Below are 20,856 nucleotides of genomic sequence, written 5' to 3' on the forward strand. Positions count from 1 at the left end.
AGGGCTAGGGTTTCCTTAGGAACTGTGGAGACCACCTGTCCTGTAGCTCCTCTTACTGTCGTTTTTCCATCGTTTTCGTTTCTTTTTATTACTTTCTTGTTTGTTAGAAAATAATGCAAGCATCGAGAAGCGGAGTCAAAAATTTGTTCGAGGAGCGTAAATAGTGTTCAATAAAATTCTGAAGTTTTAACCATGGTTATTTGCTACCTTCTTTATCATACAATAGCTGTGCGCAAAAGAAAACAAAAAATATAATAAAATAAAATAAAATAATTTATTTCCAGTGCATGTGGAAGGTTGCTTATTACTCCTCCAGTTTTTTTTTTCTTTTTCGATAAGCAATGATGGATATGGATATTGCATACTGTAAGTATAGCTAAAGAACTTATGCTCAACCACATAGGTATTGTGGATCAACTACAAGACCATGATCATACATTATACAAAACCTTCCTAACATACATCTGATATGCATTTTGTGGATTTCTTGAAGTTTTTACAAACGGTTAAATTAATGCTCAATGCTCAACGACACAAAAAATAGATGATGATTGTTGATATCCATTCTCAAAATGGACATATAAATATAAAAAGATTACATACATGTCCATATTGTCAATAATAGCAATAACCTACTAAACAAATATCTTGCAAAGGAAAAAAGCTAGCCTAAAAGGTGAAACGTTATTGTTAATGACAACCTGAGTTATTGGCTTCCATGGGCCAACAATGGATCGCAGATCATCTCCCCAAAAATATAACAACAGGCGGCAAATAGAAATATTGGAATTATGATAAAGAAGAAATAAAGAAAAGAGAGGCAAAATCTTACATCTTGAATCTGTATTTTTGAACAACTAAGTTATTATGATGCTTTCAGCAGAGCCTTGTTCTTTTCATGTTACAAGTGTAGTTAGGAAACCTATTTGTTTCCACCTTTTGTTGAATAGGAATCACGAAGAGTAACAGTTCTGTTGAAGACCAGCTTTCCTGGTGTGGTATCTGGATCCACAGCAAAGTAGCCTGAAACACAAAAGGATTGAAACTCAAAAGCAAAGTCCCAAAGAATGCAAATAATTAGCTAACGCTCAGTTCATCACAAAGAACTGCAGTCTGCAAACAAAAAAAATATGTAATTTATGCAGAACTACAAATTTTGCATCTAGAAAAAACAATTTGGGTCTAAAGCAAACTGGAAACAGGAAACCAAATGTTACCAAGCCTTTCAAACTGAAACTTGTCACCCAGCACAGCGCTAGCAAGTGAGGGTACTGCATATGCTTCCCGTATCACCTCCTTAGAATGGGGATTCAAATCAGATAGCCAGTCCTCCAGCTCAGAAGGATTCTGATAAAAGAAAAACCAACTTATCCCACAAAATCATTTGGCAAGACCAGAAAAAAACAGACCATTAAAAAGCAGCAATACCCACCTCTGAAAGAAATAATTTCTCAAATAATCTGACTTCAACCCTGAGAGGCTCAACCCCAGAAGAAGGTTGAGCAACCCAATGAAGAACACCCTGCAACAGTTACCAAAGAGTTTAATTGATTATCTATTATCTCTGGAATTGCAGCTTGTTATGTGATTTTCTTACAACCATCAAAGGGCAGAAGAGATACCTTTGGTTTTGTTTTCTTTGAAGGATCATACTCAGCTCGGATCTCGACAATATTATCTGCATTGTCCCCACATATAACTTCCGTACATTTAATAGGGAAGGCATATCTGTTATTTGGAAAAAAAAGATGAGCATTTCTCATATGTGCAGTAAGTTTAAGTGCGAAAGATGCAAAAGATTAACTTTATCATTCCATGCATTACTTGCCTGAGGAGAACAGATTTACCAGGGGCAAGCCCATAATAATCTTTTGAATCCTTGAGGCGAAAATCTGAGCGTTCAATATATACAACTTTTGTGAAAGGAACCTGTAGCAAGAAATTTAAGATTTTCATTAGAATCATGTAGTAAACCTCATAAATTTAAGCAACAAAAATGAATAATGAAATCTATGTATTTTATCGTGTAGCAAGGGCTTTCCAGCAGTTACCAGTTACCACAATGAAAGTGCAAAACTAGTATGCATTAAAATCTAAGAAGTCAAAATCCTCCCCAGAAAGAAAAGTTACTGTTTTGTGGCTATTTTGTCGGCCCAAAACAAAATAAGGAAAAAGGTTTTCCAAAAGGGCAAATTTTGGAAATTGCAACTTTTCTGCCCATGTGGAAAACTAATTTCCATATTCTCATAATCTCCTGCTGACAAAACAACTGGAAAGCCAGTTTTCCAGGAAAAAACATAATTTCCTAAATCAGTTGCCAATGAACCAAACCCCACAAGAAAGCCTAAATTCATTTGACGTACGGAAATTATGCAACCAAAGCCAGCAAGAGTTCCACAATGAAATAGGCCAGGAGAGTTGTCAGTTTCAAGGGTCAGAGCCCATTCAAGAATATAAAAAATCTCAGTCCAAGATGGCCTCACGAAATGCAATGGAAGAAAGAAGATTACATGGGTCAAAGTGTCAAACAGTTTCAGGATGAAATGCGAGAAGAAACTGATACTCTGGTATATCTAAAGTTTTGGCAAAATTTACCTACGTGAGGTCTCCTTGAATTATTATTGTATCCAACATATTTCAGTTTCACTTATGTCCAGCTATGATATAGAAAGGTGAATATGATCCAGAACATTGCTACAAATCTAGGAAAGTGCTTATTTTTAAGTAAACCCAAGCAGTATCCAATCACTTGTTTGTGCCATACCACCATTGCTGAATTCATAATTAACCACAATCTGTTAAATGAGGACGGCCTCATTTAACATTCATCAAATCTGCACAGGAAGCAATGTCAGCTTCCGTTTATATTGGGCTCCAAAATTTTTCAAAGATACCGAATAATACTATATTCTAGAACTGATAAATTGAAAAAAATAAATAAATAACAACTACATGAAGCTATTAACTAAAGTCAGCCTTCGCCTTTCAAGTTCAGCATCTTAAGAAAATTGACATTAGAAAACTATGGCATCAAGACCAGCCTGTCTTGGAGTTTCAGTAAAGGATGTACAAGAAAATTTGAGAAAGAAAAGTTATTTACTGAAGTATGCAATTATTTATTTAAACAAACACTTTCCAGTATTACCTCCAAAAAATCTACAGAAGCGCGCAAGCATAACGATTCTACCTATCTAACACATGAGAAAGTCTAGAGCAAGGTTCACCATCTTAGCCCCGCAAAGGTGTCATCCTGTTACTATGTTGGTACATCCGGTATAGAGGCAGGCTCGGCATGCCAACACTCGATATGCCTCTCATACCGCAAACCAAATCAATACGATACGGTCGATATGCACCGGTACCGGCCAGTACGGCAAACCACAATCTGAAGTATTACATCTAGAACTCAAGGTATATATGCCTTGACATGAATGCATGATTTTTAAATTTCAAAAAATTAGATAATGTACAAGTATACTATGAAAGAACTAGCAAGTTCATTGAGGAATAATAGATGAGAAGAATGGACACTTCAAACATTCCTAATTAAAAACAACTAAATTAGCCTCCCCCTTATGATGCTCCTTCATATAGGCACTTGGATGAGAGTGAAAACAACAGTAAAGATTCTGGACTCATTGGTAAGTACCTTGTAAAAAGAAGAAACATCATCTGAAGGAGCATCAGGCCACATCTTTGCGTCAAGATACATTGTTGATCCACTATCAAGATTTGTGATAACAACCTAGAAGAACAAATTCAGTAAACTGAAGAACTACAAGTATTAAATGATAAAAATAAAAAAATACCATTTGAAAGTCAATTCAATACCTTAAGAGGATGCAACACCACCATAGTTCGAGGTACAGTTTTATTGAGCTCTTCTCTTATGTGATACTCAAGACGATCAAAACGTATCATACTATTATCACTGCATGGTAAGATTTAGTGAGTAACTGCACTAAGCAGAAACTTGTTAACAGAAACACCAATCTTGGAGTTCACAAATCATTTATAGTGTAGAACAATGATATTAATGTATCAATATTGCCCTTTAATTAATATCATACCCTGACCCTATGGTTTTCATGACAAAGACGAGAGAAAAAAAAAATAAAATAATTCAGGAGTTGATTTGCATCAAAAACATGTTATTCCTCTTAACTGAGCTAAACTCAAGAAAGCCAAATCTAGCTCTAGCTTTACTCGTTTATTATTCAAGCACAAAATACAAGCAAAATTTAGAGACAAACACGAGCTGCTCACAAATAGCTTTCTTGTTTGCCAACCCTAGACACCATAATTCAAAACAGTAAAAGCTTGTTTCTTACATAACACAAATATATTTCTTATATAACTACATGCATTAGTTAAATAGACACTTAAACCTCTATATATGATGAAAAAATAACCAAATTCAAGATGTTTGCAAGATCTCTTCAAAAATAAAGAAAAGACTGATTCACTAGGCACCGAAAGCTTCACAGTTGATAAATAATGAACTTCTCGAAAGTGGCAGTTCAATTACAAATAACAAACTTTTCAACAAATGCAGTTCAATTAGTATACCAAATATATGTTCACAATACAACACATCAGTATGCTTTATCATCTTCACTTACATTCAAATTGACTGCAGCCTAAAACTGCTAAAACTAGATAATATCTATATGTAGTTATGTACTATTAGCAACCTGGATCATTCAAACCATCACTTTGAAATCTTCTTCCTAGATCTTGCACATCTCATGTTTCAATTGGGCATTTGAAATTTTCTCTATTGGTGGTTATTCACTTTTTGAAACAATAGAGGTTACATACATGGGAGGCAAAACATGGACAGCAGGTGGACACTTATGGTGATCTTGTACATGACTGCATGATGGGGAAAACTATCAAAGAAACTATAACCTATTTTATTTCTCTTACTTAATCTATTTTCTATTTTATTTTATTTTTTCTTGAACTTCTGACAGAAACTCCAAAACTAGAAGAGGAACTACAGAAACTGCTAAAACTGAAACTCCACATGTCCATCTATAACCAAAACCAAAAACCAAGTTTTTCAAACTTGCTTTCTTCAAATTGATCCCTGTAGTGATAGGCATATGTAGTTTCCTCAGACCTTTCCACATCCTCCTGAAAAAAGTTTTTTGTTGCTTTTGCCATTCCCTAGTGACTCAGATGATCTCACTCTTAATTCAACTGTCTGCATCATGGTCTCCATAACTCAAATGTTCTTGACAATACAATTTTCAAATGAAAAGGCCTGCCACGCATCACAGGTGTTTATAATACCCTTATGTATTTATACTAATATATAATGGGATAGGCCTTGAGGCAAGCATATGAGCCTGAAGCTGCACACCACACAATTTTTTTAACACAATTCTTTGATTACTTTCCACTCTTTCCCGCATTTCCCCATTCCACTGCCCACTGAAATATATATATATGTGTGTGTGTGTGTGTGTGTGTGTGTACATATATGTATACATATATGCATGTACATATATGTATACATATATAGGTATATAGATCTCTTCCATTTTACTTTGTCCACGTGCACAAAGTGTATTATTTTCTGTTTATTTCTACACCTGGTCTCTTGCTCAAGTTTAGAATTTTATTGGAATAAACATTTCCAACTTTTCTTCCCTAATTAGAATTTCTTAGAACCAAAACTTTTTTTTATCTTTTTTAATCAGAACTAATCCTCCAGAATTAGAACTAACATTATAAATATCTTATTTATAAAATAGAAATCACAGCCATCCACGTCCCACAAACATGCATATGCATCGGGCTGGATATGCTACTAAAAGCAAATAGTTGGAATATTTGGTCGTCTTGGAGTGTTTGATTGTCCAGACATAAATGACTAAAATATCCTCCTGAATTAACTCAACTAATCTATTAATTAATCCAAATAAGAGTCCTAAATAATATGTGATAGATGTTGCTCTTTCTTTGATTAAATGTGTGCCTCATCGCCCTTTTCCTCTCCCATTTCTCTCACCCGCTACATCAGCCTTCTCACTCTTAAAATACTAAGTCTTTAGCACTTCGGTTAGAGAGATTAAACATTAGTGTCTCTCTCTTTTTCTCCCTCTCTGCCATATCTCCTAGCCAACCCGCATCTCTTTCTCAGAAGCAATAAACATCCTTAAATATTTCAGTTAGTTACAACGATGACCACTCTCTTCCATCAAAAAAAAAGAGAACCTCTCTTGTTGCATCTTCCAAATGAAACATTTTTCCTCCTTAAAATCTCATACCAAGTGTAATCAAGCAAGACGTTATAAGCATCTATATATTTAAATATAGTAGAGGAGGGAGATGTCAAAATCTCTAAATCCATACGATAGATATGTTGTTTTCCTTCCAAAAATAGAAATTTAATCAAGATATTATAATTAAAGAACTTTCATAACCATTGCATGTACCATTCATAAGGTAACATAGAGAAGAAGGTTTTTCACACGCATGGCTCGTGTATTTTACTAATAGTGAAAATATAAAAACAGTGTGTATGACTAGTAGAAATGCAGAACTTTATAACTAGAACAGTCAGAGCTCCGAGAAACTATTAGATTACGAAGGCCAGGTTATTAGTTCTCGAGCATTCATAGATCAAGTGGTAAACACAATATTGATTAAAAAGGCATCAAAACTATGGTAAAATATAATATATAAGAAAGCAAATATGTATACTGTACAATATAATAACAAATGGAGTAGTTTTATGCATGATGATATCATCATTATCTTCCTAGGAGGAAGGAGTAGTCAGTAAAGATTTATTAAAAAGTACAGAGCCATGATACTCTGCTTAAGTGTCATCGGGCAGTTCGTTGACAGTATCGCAATCAAAAAACATATCTATGAGAAAAGATAAAAGAAATATACATAAACAATTTTCAACCTTCTTGTAATTCCAATTCCTCGAACAAAAGCATTAATTGAAGTTGAAGACACTCCTCGACGTCTCAACCCAGCTAGTGTCATTAGGCGTGGATCGTCCCAGCCATCCACCCACTTCTCAGTAACTAGCCGGTTCAACTGCCATAAGGGGACAAAACAAACTAAACATAAAACTATCATACATTAGGAGTATTTTATTAAATAGGACATATGGTGTAACAAACCTTGCGCTTAGACATAACTGTGTTCGAAATATTTAACCGTGAGTATTCCCAAACATATGGTTGGTAAAGGCCCAGCGCTACCAGTAACCAGTAATATGAAGGACGACGAATTTCAAATTCTAGTGTGCATAGCTTCACAATATGAGAACAAAAGCTTTAGTAGTGACACATGGTAAACACATGGATGAATAATTTTATATACCCATAGAACTAACCTAAGAACAATCCAGTCAAATTTACAGAAAAAACCAATATACTACCATTTCAAAGATATCATTCATTAAATGTCAAGATTGTTTAAAGGAAACAAGATAGCAACATGGATTTATCACAATAGAAAGGAAAAGAGCATATGAAATTAAGAAAAAATTTATAGGTCAAGCACGACAGATGGCAACAACTTAAGAAAATCAAAATGATCAATATATATATAACTTTACAGATACTAACTGAAACTAGAGACTACATAAAAGAAGTTGGTAGAGTGAGCAAAATGATGATACCATATGAGCAATGCATCATACATGAAAATTTCCAAAGCAATTTAGCAGCAGTAATTCAGCCAACAACTCCTGACATACCTGTGATAAATAAAGTTGTTGCTTGTGGATCTAAGATTTCCCATTGTAGTAAGCATGACATATTAAATAGATCAAGCACTAGAATAAGGCAATAAGAGGAAACTTTGCAGTCTATAAATTCCAAAGACGCTTTCTATGATGGAGTTTCTTGGGTGAATTAAAAAACAAGTAACAATCTAGGAAGCAACCAGTGGAGATGACAATAACTAGCCAAACTAGCCACTCAAACACTTAAGCATAAAAATCAGATTGTGCACAAAAATGTTCATGTAGAAAATAGTGAGCAAGGCAGCTTATAAGATATGGATCGTTGTTTTCCAGTTTAGAAGTTCAGATCGTATGAAGATAAAAGAATAGGACCTTCTACCTATAATACTGAATTTAAGATTATGAAGCAGGTCCATCAACTGCATAAGTTATGGTGCAATTGCACTGATAAGACAAATAGCTGCAACATTAGTAATGGCTTGTTGTGTCATGTACTTGTAACACTGCATTAAAAAGAAATGTGCAGTAAAATAGATAAAAGAAGGCATCTTGTTAGCTACACCCCGAAGAGGGTCCAGTGAAGGAAGATAACTAAATAATTTATCAGATACATCCATGATCGAGATGGTCAAGTTGCATGAAAGTATTACCACCCACAAATTGTAAATCTGAAAATTGTATTGTCGTATGCACATTGCCAAAATGTCTAAACTGAGATCGCGAGGTGATTTCGCAAAAAAGAAACTTACTGAATGCGTGATGTTTTCAAGAGAATCCACAATGCAGTGAGCGTAATCATAACTCGGATATATACACCACTTGTCACCCGCATGTGGGTGGGGTGTGAACTGTATAGCATGTCAAGGAACCAATCAAGATAAGTTAAAATCGTCTAATAAACCAAAATTTTTAACAGGTGATGACTTACCTTAATACGATATGCTACCAAATCATTCATATTTTTATTATCACCCTGCATATCTTGCTTCATCCTAAGTGTTGCCTTGCCCTCATCAATCAAGCCCCGCTTCATATCATCAAACAACTTTAGTGATTCTTCAATTGGTCTATCCCTCCATGGACTGTTCATCTTTTTCTCGCGATACTCCTTGATTTCTTCAGGGCTCTGATAAAGAAAGATAAGCCAGAACAAAAGTTAACACTGTTCTGAAAATCTGGTATCACTCTGTTTAACCGTTCATTTCTTAGCAGTATTAATTATTAAGAAGCCATGTATAACCTGGTGATCAACATAAGCTAGACCTCTCCGTATCAGCTCAACAGCAAGTTCATATAAATCTTGAAAGTAGTCACTGGTATATGTAACCTGATAAATTGGAATAATGTTAGTCAATGCGAAGTAGGCATCAAAACAGTTTGATCAGAAACATTGATAAACCTTGAATGGCTGCCAACCCATCCACTGGACAATTTCCTGGATATGATCAATGTATTCTCTTTTCTCAGCCTCAGGGTTGGTATCATCAAACCTAGAATTACAAAAAACAAGTGCAGAGTATCAACTCAAACAATCTTAGAATTGAACATAAGCCATTAAAGTAGTCGCAGTATATTGCCAGATCCCCTTATAAAGGATGGAAAATAGGGAAATCAAATGCAGATAATTCTAACTAGTGTTATATTATACTGTCAAAAGAATCTAGATCTTGCTATCTGGCATAGACTTGAACTAGTTGGCCAGTCAACTTCAAAAGGCTTCTAGTGTTCTTTTGTCAAAGAATTGCATGCAACACATAATGCCAAAAGTATTATGGAGATAAACCAGGAAATGCAGTCATGGATAAAAGGTGAGTTGGTAAATTAGCTAAAGAAAATTCATAATGGACATTGCAATGCATTTCAGGAAATATGTAGCAGAGGTCCTTGTTATGCTCAGCCTAGTAAACAGGCAGTATGTTTCAAATTGTGGTTATGTTCATGTTGAGTGATGCAACAGATGGTAACAATGGGTAATGCATCCCATCCAAGTGAAAGAGCACTGGTTACAATAGATTGCCAGATATCAATGTCTGCACGTATAAAGGCTCAACAGACATGATGTACCTGTGATGGTAGGAAATCTAATAAAAATACTGGCATCAATGTCTAAGAAAAAAATTCCTTTCACTATTTCCTAATCAAGATAAAATGTTGATCTTTAAAAAGTGGCTGCGATATGTAGGTGGACATGGGACTGCATAGTGCATATGCAATATGCAGACCGTGTACAAGGTTAGTAATTTCAATATTCAAAAATAGATAACATACATTATACTACTAATTGCAATATTGATACCAATAACATCTAGCAGTTAGAGCTTACCACTTAGTAGTTAGTGATTCTTAGTAACAATGGTTATAGCTTAATTAACATATTAACATTGACAATATTTTAAAATGCAGCTGCAATATGTGGGCAATCAAGGGACCACATACGCATATGAATTATGCAGGCTGCATATGCAAGCGCAAATATGCCAGGCATGACACGTGTAGGGCACCAGCTGCATATATGGGTGCATATGTGATTACTTTTAAAATATTTAAAAATAATAAAAATACATTATATATAATGATAATAGCAATTATTTGCAAATAATAGCCATGTAACTAAAGATAATATCTAGCAATTAGCACTTGCTACTAAGTTCTTGATTCTAGCAATAATTATAGCATAACCAACATATTTATATTATTAATATACACGTATCTGGCCCCCTTGAACCTAGATACAACCCAACTATTAGCTTAAACCTGCGTGCCTACATAAAAGTGGCCACATAAAAGGTCGGACAATGCTAAAGGGGCCACATATGCAGTCACACAATGACAGCCTACATATGCAGCGGCACATTGCTCATCTTACTGCAAATGTCCAAAAGTGCTAAACTGCCTTTTCAGCCCATATGACCCGACCGCTTAAAGTAGCCACATATAGGGAATGTGGTGAGGTCAGACGGCTGCATATGCATATGCAGCTTTATGCACCACATTTTAAATCCATGGCATAGAAAGGTAAGGGATACCTAGATCCAGCATAAATATAGGGCGACAATTTAAAGTTTTCAATAAAAATATTTTCTTTAATAAAAAACTATATGTAGGGAAGTTAAGATAGCTAAACAATGAGGTACACAAAATATGAGTAAGAAGCAATCAAGTGGAACTTGAGTATAAATCACCAATGAGGAAAAAAAAACTATTCCGAGAGAAGAAAATTTCAACTTATGCTTACCTCAAATAACATGATCCATTTCTCTCTTTTGCCAGACCAAAATCAATAAACATAGCCTGTGTTATGCTATCAGATTAGAATAGAACTATCTTCTACACAATTTGGACACCAAACAATATTCTTATAATATGCAAAGTACGATTACCTTAGCATGACCAATATGTAGGTATCCATTAGGTTCAGGTGGAAAGCGAGTAAGAACTTTTCCACCAGTTGCTTTAAGATGCCTATCTAACAACTCCTTCGTGTTGTGAGCTCTCCATATAGCTCCATTGCTAAAGAATATCTCTGTGTGAACCTGAGACATCAACAAGAGATGTCAGCAAGAGCTATCTAATATAGGGATAACTAATAAAAATCAAAGAAAAGAAAAAAAAAACAACAGCATCTTGTACACAAAATGCATAAGTCAAAATGAAGCAGAGTTGTAACCAACTTGTGCAAAGAAAGTTAGCATGTCAAAGGACCATTACCACTTCAAACACATAATTGACTTAAGAAAATCGATGAGAAGGTTGAAGCAGCAAAAGCTCGTGAAAACAGATTACAAACTAAATAAAGATATCATAAAATAAAAGGTATGTAATGGGAATAAGAATTCTAGGTGATCCTAGATATACCTTGGAGTTTTCCTCTGGTTGTGGAAATATAGAGAAAGGGTTCACGTCCTCTTCAGAGGGTGGGTCAGAAGTAACTACAGCATTCTTTTGATCCTAACAATATAAAAGTATTCAATAAATAATTATCAGAACCCAGAAACTGATTTTTCTTAAAATCCTATTCACATAGCCTACCTCAACATTCACAGATTTTTCCTTTTTCTTTTTCAAAGGCTTTTTATCATCAGCTGCTGTCCTCTCACCAAGAATCCCATGAAGCTTTTCATCAATCACTTCCTGCCAAAAAGATCAAAAACGAATAAAAACCCATAGTTGCAGTTACATTTAACAAGTTACTGCTGAAAAGGCATGAATTTAACCGTAAAACCTTCACAATTTTAGCATCAGCCCATGGGTGCCGCTTTCTAACTTGTCCATAAAGGTTCCCAACTGGAACAAAAGTGTAAGAGTTCAACATCAGCTTTAGAAAAGAACTGGAATAGGAAAGCTAGAGAAAATGACCAATTATCAAAATATAAAAAGGGAAAAGAGAGACAAATCTAGTCTGATGTGCCAAATTTGATGATATTTTGTTAATCAGTCAGCAAGCTAAAGAGATAAAGGATATAGAAATTAGACATCCCAGCATCCCTATCGAACAATGAGTAGTAAGAATTCTAGCTATCTATGCGGTACTCTAGTTGTCAAATGAACTAGGGGCATGTTTGGTTGGGGGGAGTTGAGCTTTGGAATGAAAATGGGAATGAGTGAGTGCCATTCCAACCATTTGGTTGGAGGAAGTCCCATTCCGATTCCGATTCTAAGGAAAAACGAAAATGCTCTAATCCCCCAACACCCAATCCCAACTCACCCCCAATATTCAAATCTCATTCCGATTTTGATTTCGATTCTAATTCCAATCACGAATCAAATGTGTCAGAAAATATGAACATTCCGATTCTTATTCCAATCCATTCCAATTTCGATTCCGACTTTGGTCGCAAACCAAACATACCCTAAGGGTCTTGGAGCATGGGAGCAGGCCTCATCTAAACAAGGACTCACTAAACTTAGGGGTGGCAATCGGGTCGGGTCGGACATAAACGGATCGGGTCAGATGCAGGTCGGGTCAGAAAATCATAAATCCGAACCCGACCTATTTCTTAAACAGGTCAAAAATTACAACCTGAACCCGACTTGTTTATTTAACAGGTAACCCGACCTGACTCGTTTAACCTGTTTAATAAATAGGTAACCCTTACCCGACCCGACCCCCTCCCCTCCCCGTTCTCCCCTCACCCCTCGGCCCTCTCCTCCAAGACCTCCTTCCTCACCCTTCCAGCCCCAAAGACGCCGCCTTTTCCACTTCATCCGCCTCCCCCTCCGTCCACCGGCGGCGGCCACTGCCCACCTCCAAGAAGCCCTGCCTCAGAAGATCCCACGACCCCAACTGCGGCAAGCCCTAGGCCGTCGACCCCCCGTGTCTCCCTCCGTGGCCACCACTCCCTCATCCGCTCCTCCGATGACCCCCCGGATCTCGATGCAAAAAGGCAAGAACAAATACTCATCTTGTTTCCAAAATTTGAGAGCGAAGAATAATTTAAGGATTTGGTCGCATACCTTTTCAGCAGCACAGATCTCAACCTTGAGCTTCACGGCATTGAAGAGCCGGCAAAGATCCAACTCGTCTGTACTAAAAAAAAAAAAAGATCCAACTCGTTGCCCTCGAACACGGCCTTTCGCTTCTGCTTCTTGCCGAGGTGGTCCTCTAAGAAGCGGTCATACTCGAGATCGAAGGTCTCGAGGTTGCAGGAGGGAGGGCAGGCTTGGAGGTGGTGGATGTCCTGGGTCTTGGTGGGGAAGGAGAAGGCGTCGCGGTCAAGGGCGAAGGGGGGGTTTTATGACTTGGGGGGCATGATGCGACAAATGCCGAAGGGCTCGGCCTGGGGATGGATCTTGTTGATGAACTCCAAGAGGTCCTTGAACTCCTCGGTGGGGTAGAACATAGGGGCCTGAGGGAGGGCGGCGGTGGAGGGGGAGGGGGAGGCGTCGTAGCTGTGCCCTAGAACGCCCTTCTCGACGGCGCGGAGACCGTCCTTTCCCCATGGAGGGAGGGAGGAAATGAAGGGGGGGAGGGCTAGGCTCGGTGGGGGGTTTGGAGGGAGAGGGCTAGTCGAGTTGGATCGGGGAGAAAGGGGGGAGAGATGGAGGAGGGAAAGAGGGAAAGAGCCCGGCATCAAGCCCAACCATTTGGATCTTGGAATCGTTAGCCTAAAGATATTTATACATTGCTCCATCTATTTTATTTGGGATAAAATCAGGCCCAATAAGGCCCATATATTAAACGGGTTAAACGGATCAGACATTTAAAATATGTATCCGACCCAATTAATAAACAGGTTAAACGGGTCAAGCTGTTTACGACCCGAACCTGTTTAGGCCAAACCCAAACCTGTTTATAGCGGGTCGAACATGGGTCGAGTCATATTTTGCCACCCCTAACTAAACTATCAATTGTTGATTTTGTTGAGTCACTGGGTTCCAACAGAGACTAGAGAAGTATAGATTGAGTAAAAAGGTCAAAAGTATTTCAGGAGCGACCAAGTGGGAATATTTATTAATTCATATTGAATGATAAGCAAATCAGCAATGCACAATGTTCAACATGTTGATTTAAGATCCAGCCCCCACATCATTATAAGACCCTGGCACCTTATCAAATACACAAAATTAGTTCCAATAACTAACTTATCTGTGTTTATTTTACTCTATTGTGCATGGAGTATTGTATGCTATAGATAATTCACTTTATATTACTAACAAATATAGGCCATCATGCTAAAACAAAGTAATAAATGCTGCAGTCTTCCACCCTTAAAGATATCATATATGAAGAATACGAGTGCCCATTTATGATTGCCTATGTGTCTGTTTCACTTTGTTCCATAATTAGAACACTTACAAATAAATTGAGCTCACAAGTTCATGCATCACAAATGGCTTGCTTCAAAATAAACACAGAAAATTCAAACTACTCTACATGCTATGACTAGCCCATATTAGTATCGGCAGAAGATAACAAACAGCAGATCCATGTGAAGCTTGATTCACAACAAAACCAAGGAAAATCAATTGCTGAAGATAAGAATGAAGGGGAAGAATGGCATACAAATGACACGAGTCTATGAAACCTTTGATGGTGAGATCTGTAAATGCCACAAAAGTTTGGCTCAACTGGGACTTATGATCAGAAAATCAAGACTTCAATTACTTCACAAACTTTCAATCATTTCAAACAATTGAAAAACCAAAATAGATTCTTTTAGTTAAAAATGTGATGACAAAATGAATTGCAGAGCTCAATCAGGCTTAGAGCCAGGTTTCCTGGCAACGTGATTCTGGTACTGAAAATGCACTCGACAATGCTCAAAAACTCTTGTGGCAAATAGTGAAGGGCAATAAGGCTATTTCAGCAAATTGAGACTAAATCCTATAGCAATTAGAGGATAGTGCTCATACTTGCCAAGTGCAGGTTACTTACTGGCTTTCAAAAAGTGAAACACAAAAAATAATATAGATGTCACTGAAGTATATAAAAGCAAAGCAAATTTGAAAACTGACCATTTATATGATAGCGCAATTCCAATATGGCTTCCATATTTTCTTTCAGAACTGCAGTAACTGCTGACTGAATTTCTTCAATGGAAACCTCCACGCCTGCATGTAAGGGAAACAGAACTGGTCATTTGATAAAATATAGGCAAAAAAGAAAAGTCCAAGAAATCAAATAGATTATTAAAGAAGTTACAGCCTATGTATTGTATTGGCTTGCCAAGAGTGGTATCATAAGAGATGATATTAAATCTTAAACAAGATGGAAAAGTGTCCACCAATCTGTTTCTAGCCAGGATAAAATTCTCAAGAAGATTCATTACATTGAAAACATTCTTAGATGTCATAATGCAGAACAACCACAGAATAATACACTGAGTGTACATATCAGGTGAGTACATAGCAAAAAAATGTTCATGTCATTGAAAGTCAGAGGTAAAAGGGGAAAAGCATCAAGTTCTGTATTCCAGTTATTCCAATTCTTAGGCAAGTAAGCCTTTTCTCCAAACTCTTTGGTTCTACTCTCCATAGAAGGCTCCCAAGTTACAATTTCCTTCTAATCAAACTAAAACTGACAAATAAGGAAATAAGTTGGCAGGGCGGGTTATGCTAGAACTTTTCTCTAACTCCTTATCCATTTTTTTTTTTTGGGTGCAACGCTAACCCCTTATCCTTGAATGGGCATAAAAGATGAAAAATCCACAAACATTTATACCCAATGCATAAACTCTTTTTGACTTGTATGTCATGGCACTTAAGTTACCAATCGGAATCATCAGCATCCTATCACAAAACAACCTCACCAATCAGTTTCAAAACATTCTAAACATGTGATCTTTTAAGACCAACAGTAGATGACTCATAAATTAAGGAAGTTAAGAAATTACTATTTAAGCAGCTAATTTACAGTTATGTTTCATTAATATTGTACATAACGTCCGATCATATAAGAAATAAGTGATAAAGAAGCTTGTGTGTTGAATAAATTTCTCAGGCACAAAACGAGTGAAAAAAAAAACAAGTAGAAGGGATAGACAGCAAAACCAAAGAATATAGGAGATTTCATCTAAAATCCTGGGAGTCTTGACATGCAATTCACACAGCAACAACAAGCCATGTCTAGAATCTAGCACATACAAACAGTTGCTTGCATGACTACATAGAGAATTTTAACGAGATCATCCAGGTTCTAAAAATTCCTAGACTCGGCCTGCTTTCATGTCCTTGGACACTATTCATGATTAACATGAGAATGAAAAATCCGCGGGAAAAAAAAAGAGCATACCTACACCGCAAGTTTCTTCAAGATCTTTCAACTGGAAAGCTCCAGGACCCACGTTCAAAAGAAATGTTAGCGCTGCATCTAGCTGGGCAGGGTTCTTTATCTGCAGCATATATCCACACCTCAGAAACCAGTTTATGCTAGTTCCAGCACAATAAACTCTTTAATTGTTTCTTGACAATATGAATTGAGGAAAAGAACAATATTTTGCGAAAACATCTACATGAATAAAATTTGAGAAACTGTGATAACATTACCTTCAACGAAGTAATGTATTCAAGTAGAACTGGGCGGTGGACGAGCGCATTGGCTGGGTATTTGGTTGCAACCTGCTCAAATAGAAAGAATCAGCATCAGAAATCACTCGGGGTCTCTGCTGCTTCACTTATAAAAGTGACCTGTATTACCATGTATAAGAGATTCCCAACGGTCTTGCTGCATCCATCTACGACTTTAGCCTGCAAAACATCCAATAATTGCACATTCAATGAAGCAGCCGCTTCAAGAATCACGAAGAAAACCATAAACTACTGATAGAGTAGGTTTCAAGAATCGAAATTTTTCAAGAAATTAGCATCGCCGCTACGAATCTTCGAGAAAAGATCATTGGGAGCCAAGAAGAAGAGAAAGAAAGCAAGGAAGAGTTGTAACTTTTCAAGAACTCAGGATCGGTGTGTCGAGTCTTCAAGGAGAGATCATTCGAAACCAAAAAGGGGGAGGAGAAAAGAAAGAAGGAAGGGAACAGATCACGGACCTCTTTGATGACCGTCGTGAGGTTGGCGGTGACCTTGGGGTTTACGAGGGCGTTCTCCGCCGTGCGTCGATCCAATCCGATGGAGAGGAACATGTCCAAGGGCTGGACCTTGCCCGCCTCCCCTGAGACCGCCATGCCGCCTCTGATTCGTTTTTAGAGAGAGACAGAAGGAGCGGAGTATAAGAGAGGGAATTGAAATGCAAGAGAGAAGGAGGGGAGTAAGAGAGGGAAATGATCAAATGACAAAAAAGAGGGGAGAGATCGTTTCGGTCCGGAGATCTTCTCGCCGGGATGATTCATATAGCGGGGAGAAGATTGGATTTGTCCGTGGACCAAGACGGCGACACCAACGGCGTGAGAACCTTGGGCCGCACGCTATCCCTAGCCCTAGGTCTCCAACGGAGGAAAAATTTTTGCCCACTGCATTCACCAGCGTGGCCATGCACAAAGGCAATCACGACCGCTGGTTCTGTAATGGATTGGATCCGTAACCGCATGCACAGCCACGCTGGTGCATACAGTATAAGCAGTACTTTTTTTTTGAAAAGAGAGATTAAAAAAAAAGAAGCAACGGGTCGATGCAAATCTTAGGTTACATGTACTTTTAAAATAGATTTTTTTAAAAAAAAGTGTACGTGGATCTTGATAATAGCTTAAAAAGAATTGACATGATGGGAAATGGGTTTTAATGGATCCAAGATCTTGGTACTAAAATGTTGGGCGCTACCTCAGATTGATCCATAATCCCGTCCCATCCAATTAAATTAGCACTAATCTAATCTATTTTAAAGGACCTAGGAAGCGGGTTGGATTCTAAAATTGAAACAATCCCATTTTAGGAGTTGAGTTTGAATTTTTTGAATTCAGTTCTCATTTAAAATTTGGACAATTTTAAATTTCCAACCCTACGACTCGACCCAGCTCGTTAAGAGTATAAATGCTTTCATTGATTGCATTTAGCTTGGATGAAATCAGAAAAAATAAATATGTATGGAAAAATTTATTTTCTTAAAAAGAAGAGGAAGCAACAAATGCAGCAATATGTTGTAGCATTGGTGTTGCAGATGAAATCAACTTAAAAAAAAAGACAAATATCACTATTACTGAAAATAGGCGAAGGTCCATAAGTTTATTCTGTCTGTTTGGCAATGTCGACCCAACCTTGTCATTGAGTCAAGGCTTTGTTTGGTGTTAGGTTCAATGGTAGTAGGGCTTTCACAAGCAGCTTGAGCCTCATGAGTCTTTGTCTATGCAACTTGCTGCTTTAGTTTAATGAATTAATAGTGGGTCAATAAATGGCTAATAGTATCTGAACTCAGATTATACCCAAACTTGGTCATGCCAGCTTGTGCTAATAATATCTCAAGCATGTTCTACATATTAAATATAATAAACATTAACCCATTTTTAAGCAAAATATATATTTATTCATTATCTTTAATGATAATATTTGATTTCTATATCTCTATCAATCTTATTTTAAAGAAGTGAAAAATCCTTAGATACAGTTATTTTGCGGTGTAAGTAAAGTCATTAGAGTATTGGCTTATATCCTTGCCCAGACTCGAACCAAACCCAACTTGGATCTGAATATTTTGGGTTGGGATCATATTATGCATGGACCCGGCCCGACCCGAATAACCCGTTGGGTCAAAAATTATAGCCATAGACCTGATCTGACCCAATAAAATCTTCTATTGGGTTCGGTCTGGGTCCAACATTAAGACCCCAATAAAGAACTGGGTTAAGTCAAGGTCACTCATGACTCGGTCCAACCTGACCTATTTGCATCCCTAGGCTTTATTAAGAATTTTGGGTCTTACTTTTCTCTATACCCGTTTAATGAAGGATCCGATAAGATTATATAATAAATATATAGATCAAATTCAATATTTTGAAAACTTAATAAATAAAACATGAAAAACATGTTATAATAATTAAATCAAGAACAACAAATAGTTGATACTTAACTACATAAGAATGATAAAGTTTGAAAAATATATTTTGCTTCAAGTCAAATACAAATATTCAAAACATGTTCTAAACCATCATGACTTTCATTCTTTCTGCCCCTTTTAATTATAAAACAAAGTTTAATATACTAAAAATTTAGAAATCGGATACATAAACAAAATTAATATTATCTAATAAATTAAATAGTTTATATAGGTTTGCATCGAGTTCAAGTTAGGTCAAATTTAAGAAATTTCAAACCCATAATCAATCCAATAGTTTTAAACTTTTAATGAATGCGACATTTGATCCATATTCTATCTATTCATCGTCAAGTTCAAGTCGATCCCAAACTGAGTTGGCGACCAGATTTTCATTCCACATGCCTTCTCGTTCTATGCTAGACCATAAGCAAACAAAGCCACTCCCTCATTCCTCTCCATTCCCTTGCTAGAGTTCTCCCTCTCCTGTTCATTTCCTTCCTTCATATCTCTTCAATAGTTGACCTTAACCCACAAGAAGAGGAATCTCATCATCTCGTCATCACTCCGACTACTTTGACCAGTAGTGGCTCACCTCGTCGATGCCATAGGGGCTCCCCGTTTGCTCCCCATCCCCCTGAAGGTGTCCCTTAACTCCTCTCTTTCCTTTGAGAAATTGTCGACCTCTCCCTTTTCTACTTCTTGATCCTAATAAATCCAACTCTGCCTTGTTTCACTACTTCTTATTGGTAGTTCAATCTTCTAGGGCTTTCATGGTGTATTCCATCTATAAATGGAAGCTGCCTGTCACACCTCGAATCCATCATCTTGGTTGACTATGTAACATGGCCAAACGAACTCTAGAGCGGTGCCCTAAAGTTCATGCAAGGTCTAGATAAATAATTTTTTAATGAATTCATAAATTTAAATCAACTAAATATAGCCAAAAGGATCCAACTACTGAATTCCATCGTGATCAAACAATTCAGATATTCAAATTCAAAATTTTAACCGTCCATTGGCATCAGAAAATAAATTAGCTAACTAGCTAATGACTACTGTTCAAACTTCACGCCAACCCATCCAAAATCCACGCATCATGTGGCTCTAAAAAAAGATATGCAACAAGAGATATGAGCTTTACAACCCAATAAGAATTTTCTTTCACACACACCCCTACACCATCATAATAATATACAGCTGAAAATAACATGAGTATCACAAAATAATGGTTTGGCTATTAGCAATATTCAATATAAACAAATTTCATATACAATCAAATATCTATATTAACACCCACTCAAAGCGATACATCATACAATATCCAATTTTTTTTTCCAATAGTAATTTCAGTAGTTTATCATTAAATTTTCTACAATCCATTCCGGATCCAAGACCCTATATTCTTTCAATTTTGGGCCAAATTCCAGTCACGTTTTCTGCCCATGATAGGACAATCGATAGGTGTCACATTTTTCGCTCATGATGGGGCAATCAATAAGTATGACGTTTTCCATTCATGACAAGATAATCGATAGTAACGAGATTAGCCTAGAGTCTACACAGGTTCATATTTATGTTTAGTTGCAGATTAACCATGGTCACATTTTCTGTTTGTGACGAAGCAATTGATAAGTAATTTTTTCACTCATGACAGGGCAATTAATATAACATGGTTAGTTAAAAGCACTATCTTATTATGCAAATATAAGTTATACTCATA

At 36.9% G+C, this 20,856-nt stretch overlaps 1 protein-coding gene across 1 annotated transcript; it reads right to left on the bottom strand.

Annotated features, from left to right (window-relative positions):
- Positions 1 to 548: 548 nt before the first annotated feature.
- OVA9 (glutamine-tRNA ligase, putative / glutaminyl-tRNA synthetase, putative / GlnRS) lies at positions 549 to 17,694 on the bottom strand. The gene is made up of 23 exons (XM_008797767.5): positions 17,200 to 17,694; positions 16,853 to 16,903; positions 16,703 to 16,774; positions 16,449 to 16,548; positions 15,173 to 15,268; positions 11,940 to 12,001; positions 11,747 to 11,848; positions 11,573 to 11,665; positions 11,098 to 11,250; positions 10,953 to 11,008; positions 9,117 to 9,207; positions 8,958 to 9,044; positions 8,646 to 8,843; positions 8,467 to 8,565; positions 7,149 to 7,280; positions 6,926 to 7,062; positions 3,832 to 3,931; positions 3,650 to 3,745; positions 1,829 to 1,929; positions 1,623 to 1,728; positions 1,433 to 1,522; positions 1,218 to 1,347; positions 549 to 1,023 (listed from the first exon to the last, which is right to left on the bottom strand). The coding sequence occupies exons 1-23, from the start codon at positions 17,332 to 17,334 to the stop codon at positions 923 to 925; spliced, it is 2,388 nt and encodes a 795-aa protein (XP_008795989.3). The 5' UTR covers positions 17,335 to 17,694; the 3' UTR covers positions 549 to 922.
- Between the last annotated feature and the right edge of the window lie 3,162 nt (positions 17,695 to 20,856).

The sequence above is a fragment of the Phoenix dactylifera genome, chromosome 15 (genome assembly GCF_051530095.1).
Source record: "Phoenix dactylifera cultivar Ajwa chromosome 15, Ajwa_hap1_PhDact_Kaust_v1.1, whole genome shotgun sequence".
Taxonomy (NCBI): domain Eukaryota; kingdom Viridiplantae; phylum Streptophyta; class Magnoliopsida; order Arecales; family Arecaceae; genus Phoenix; species Phoenix dactylifera.

Excerpts from the sequence above, each read along its gene's own strand:
- OVA9 (XM_008797767.5), bottom strand. The coding sequence starts at position 17,334 with ATGGCGGTCTCAGGGGAGGCGGGCAAGGTCCAGCCCTTGGACATGTTC. Across the intron at positions 16,904-17,199 it reads TCACGACGGTCATCAAAGAG|GCTAAAGTCGTAGATGGATG; the intron begins GTCCGTGATCTG and ends GATGTTTTGCAG. Across the intron at positions 11,666-11,746 it reads AAAAATCTGTGAATGTTGAG|GATCAAAAGAATGCTGTAGT; the intron begins GTAGGCTATGTG and ends TTATATTGTTAG.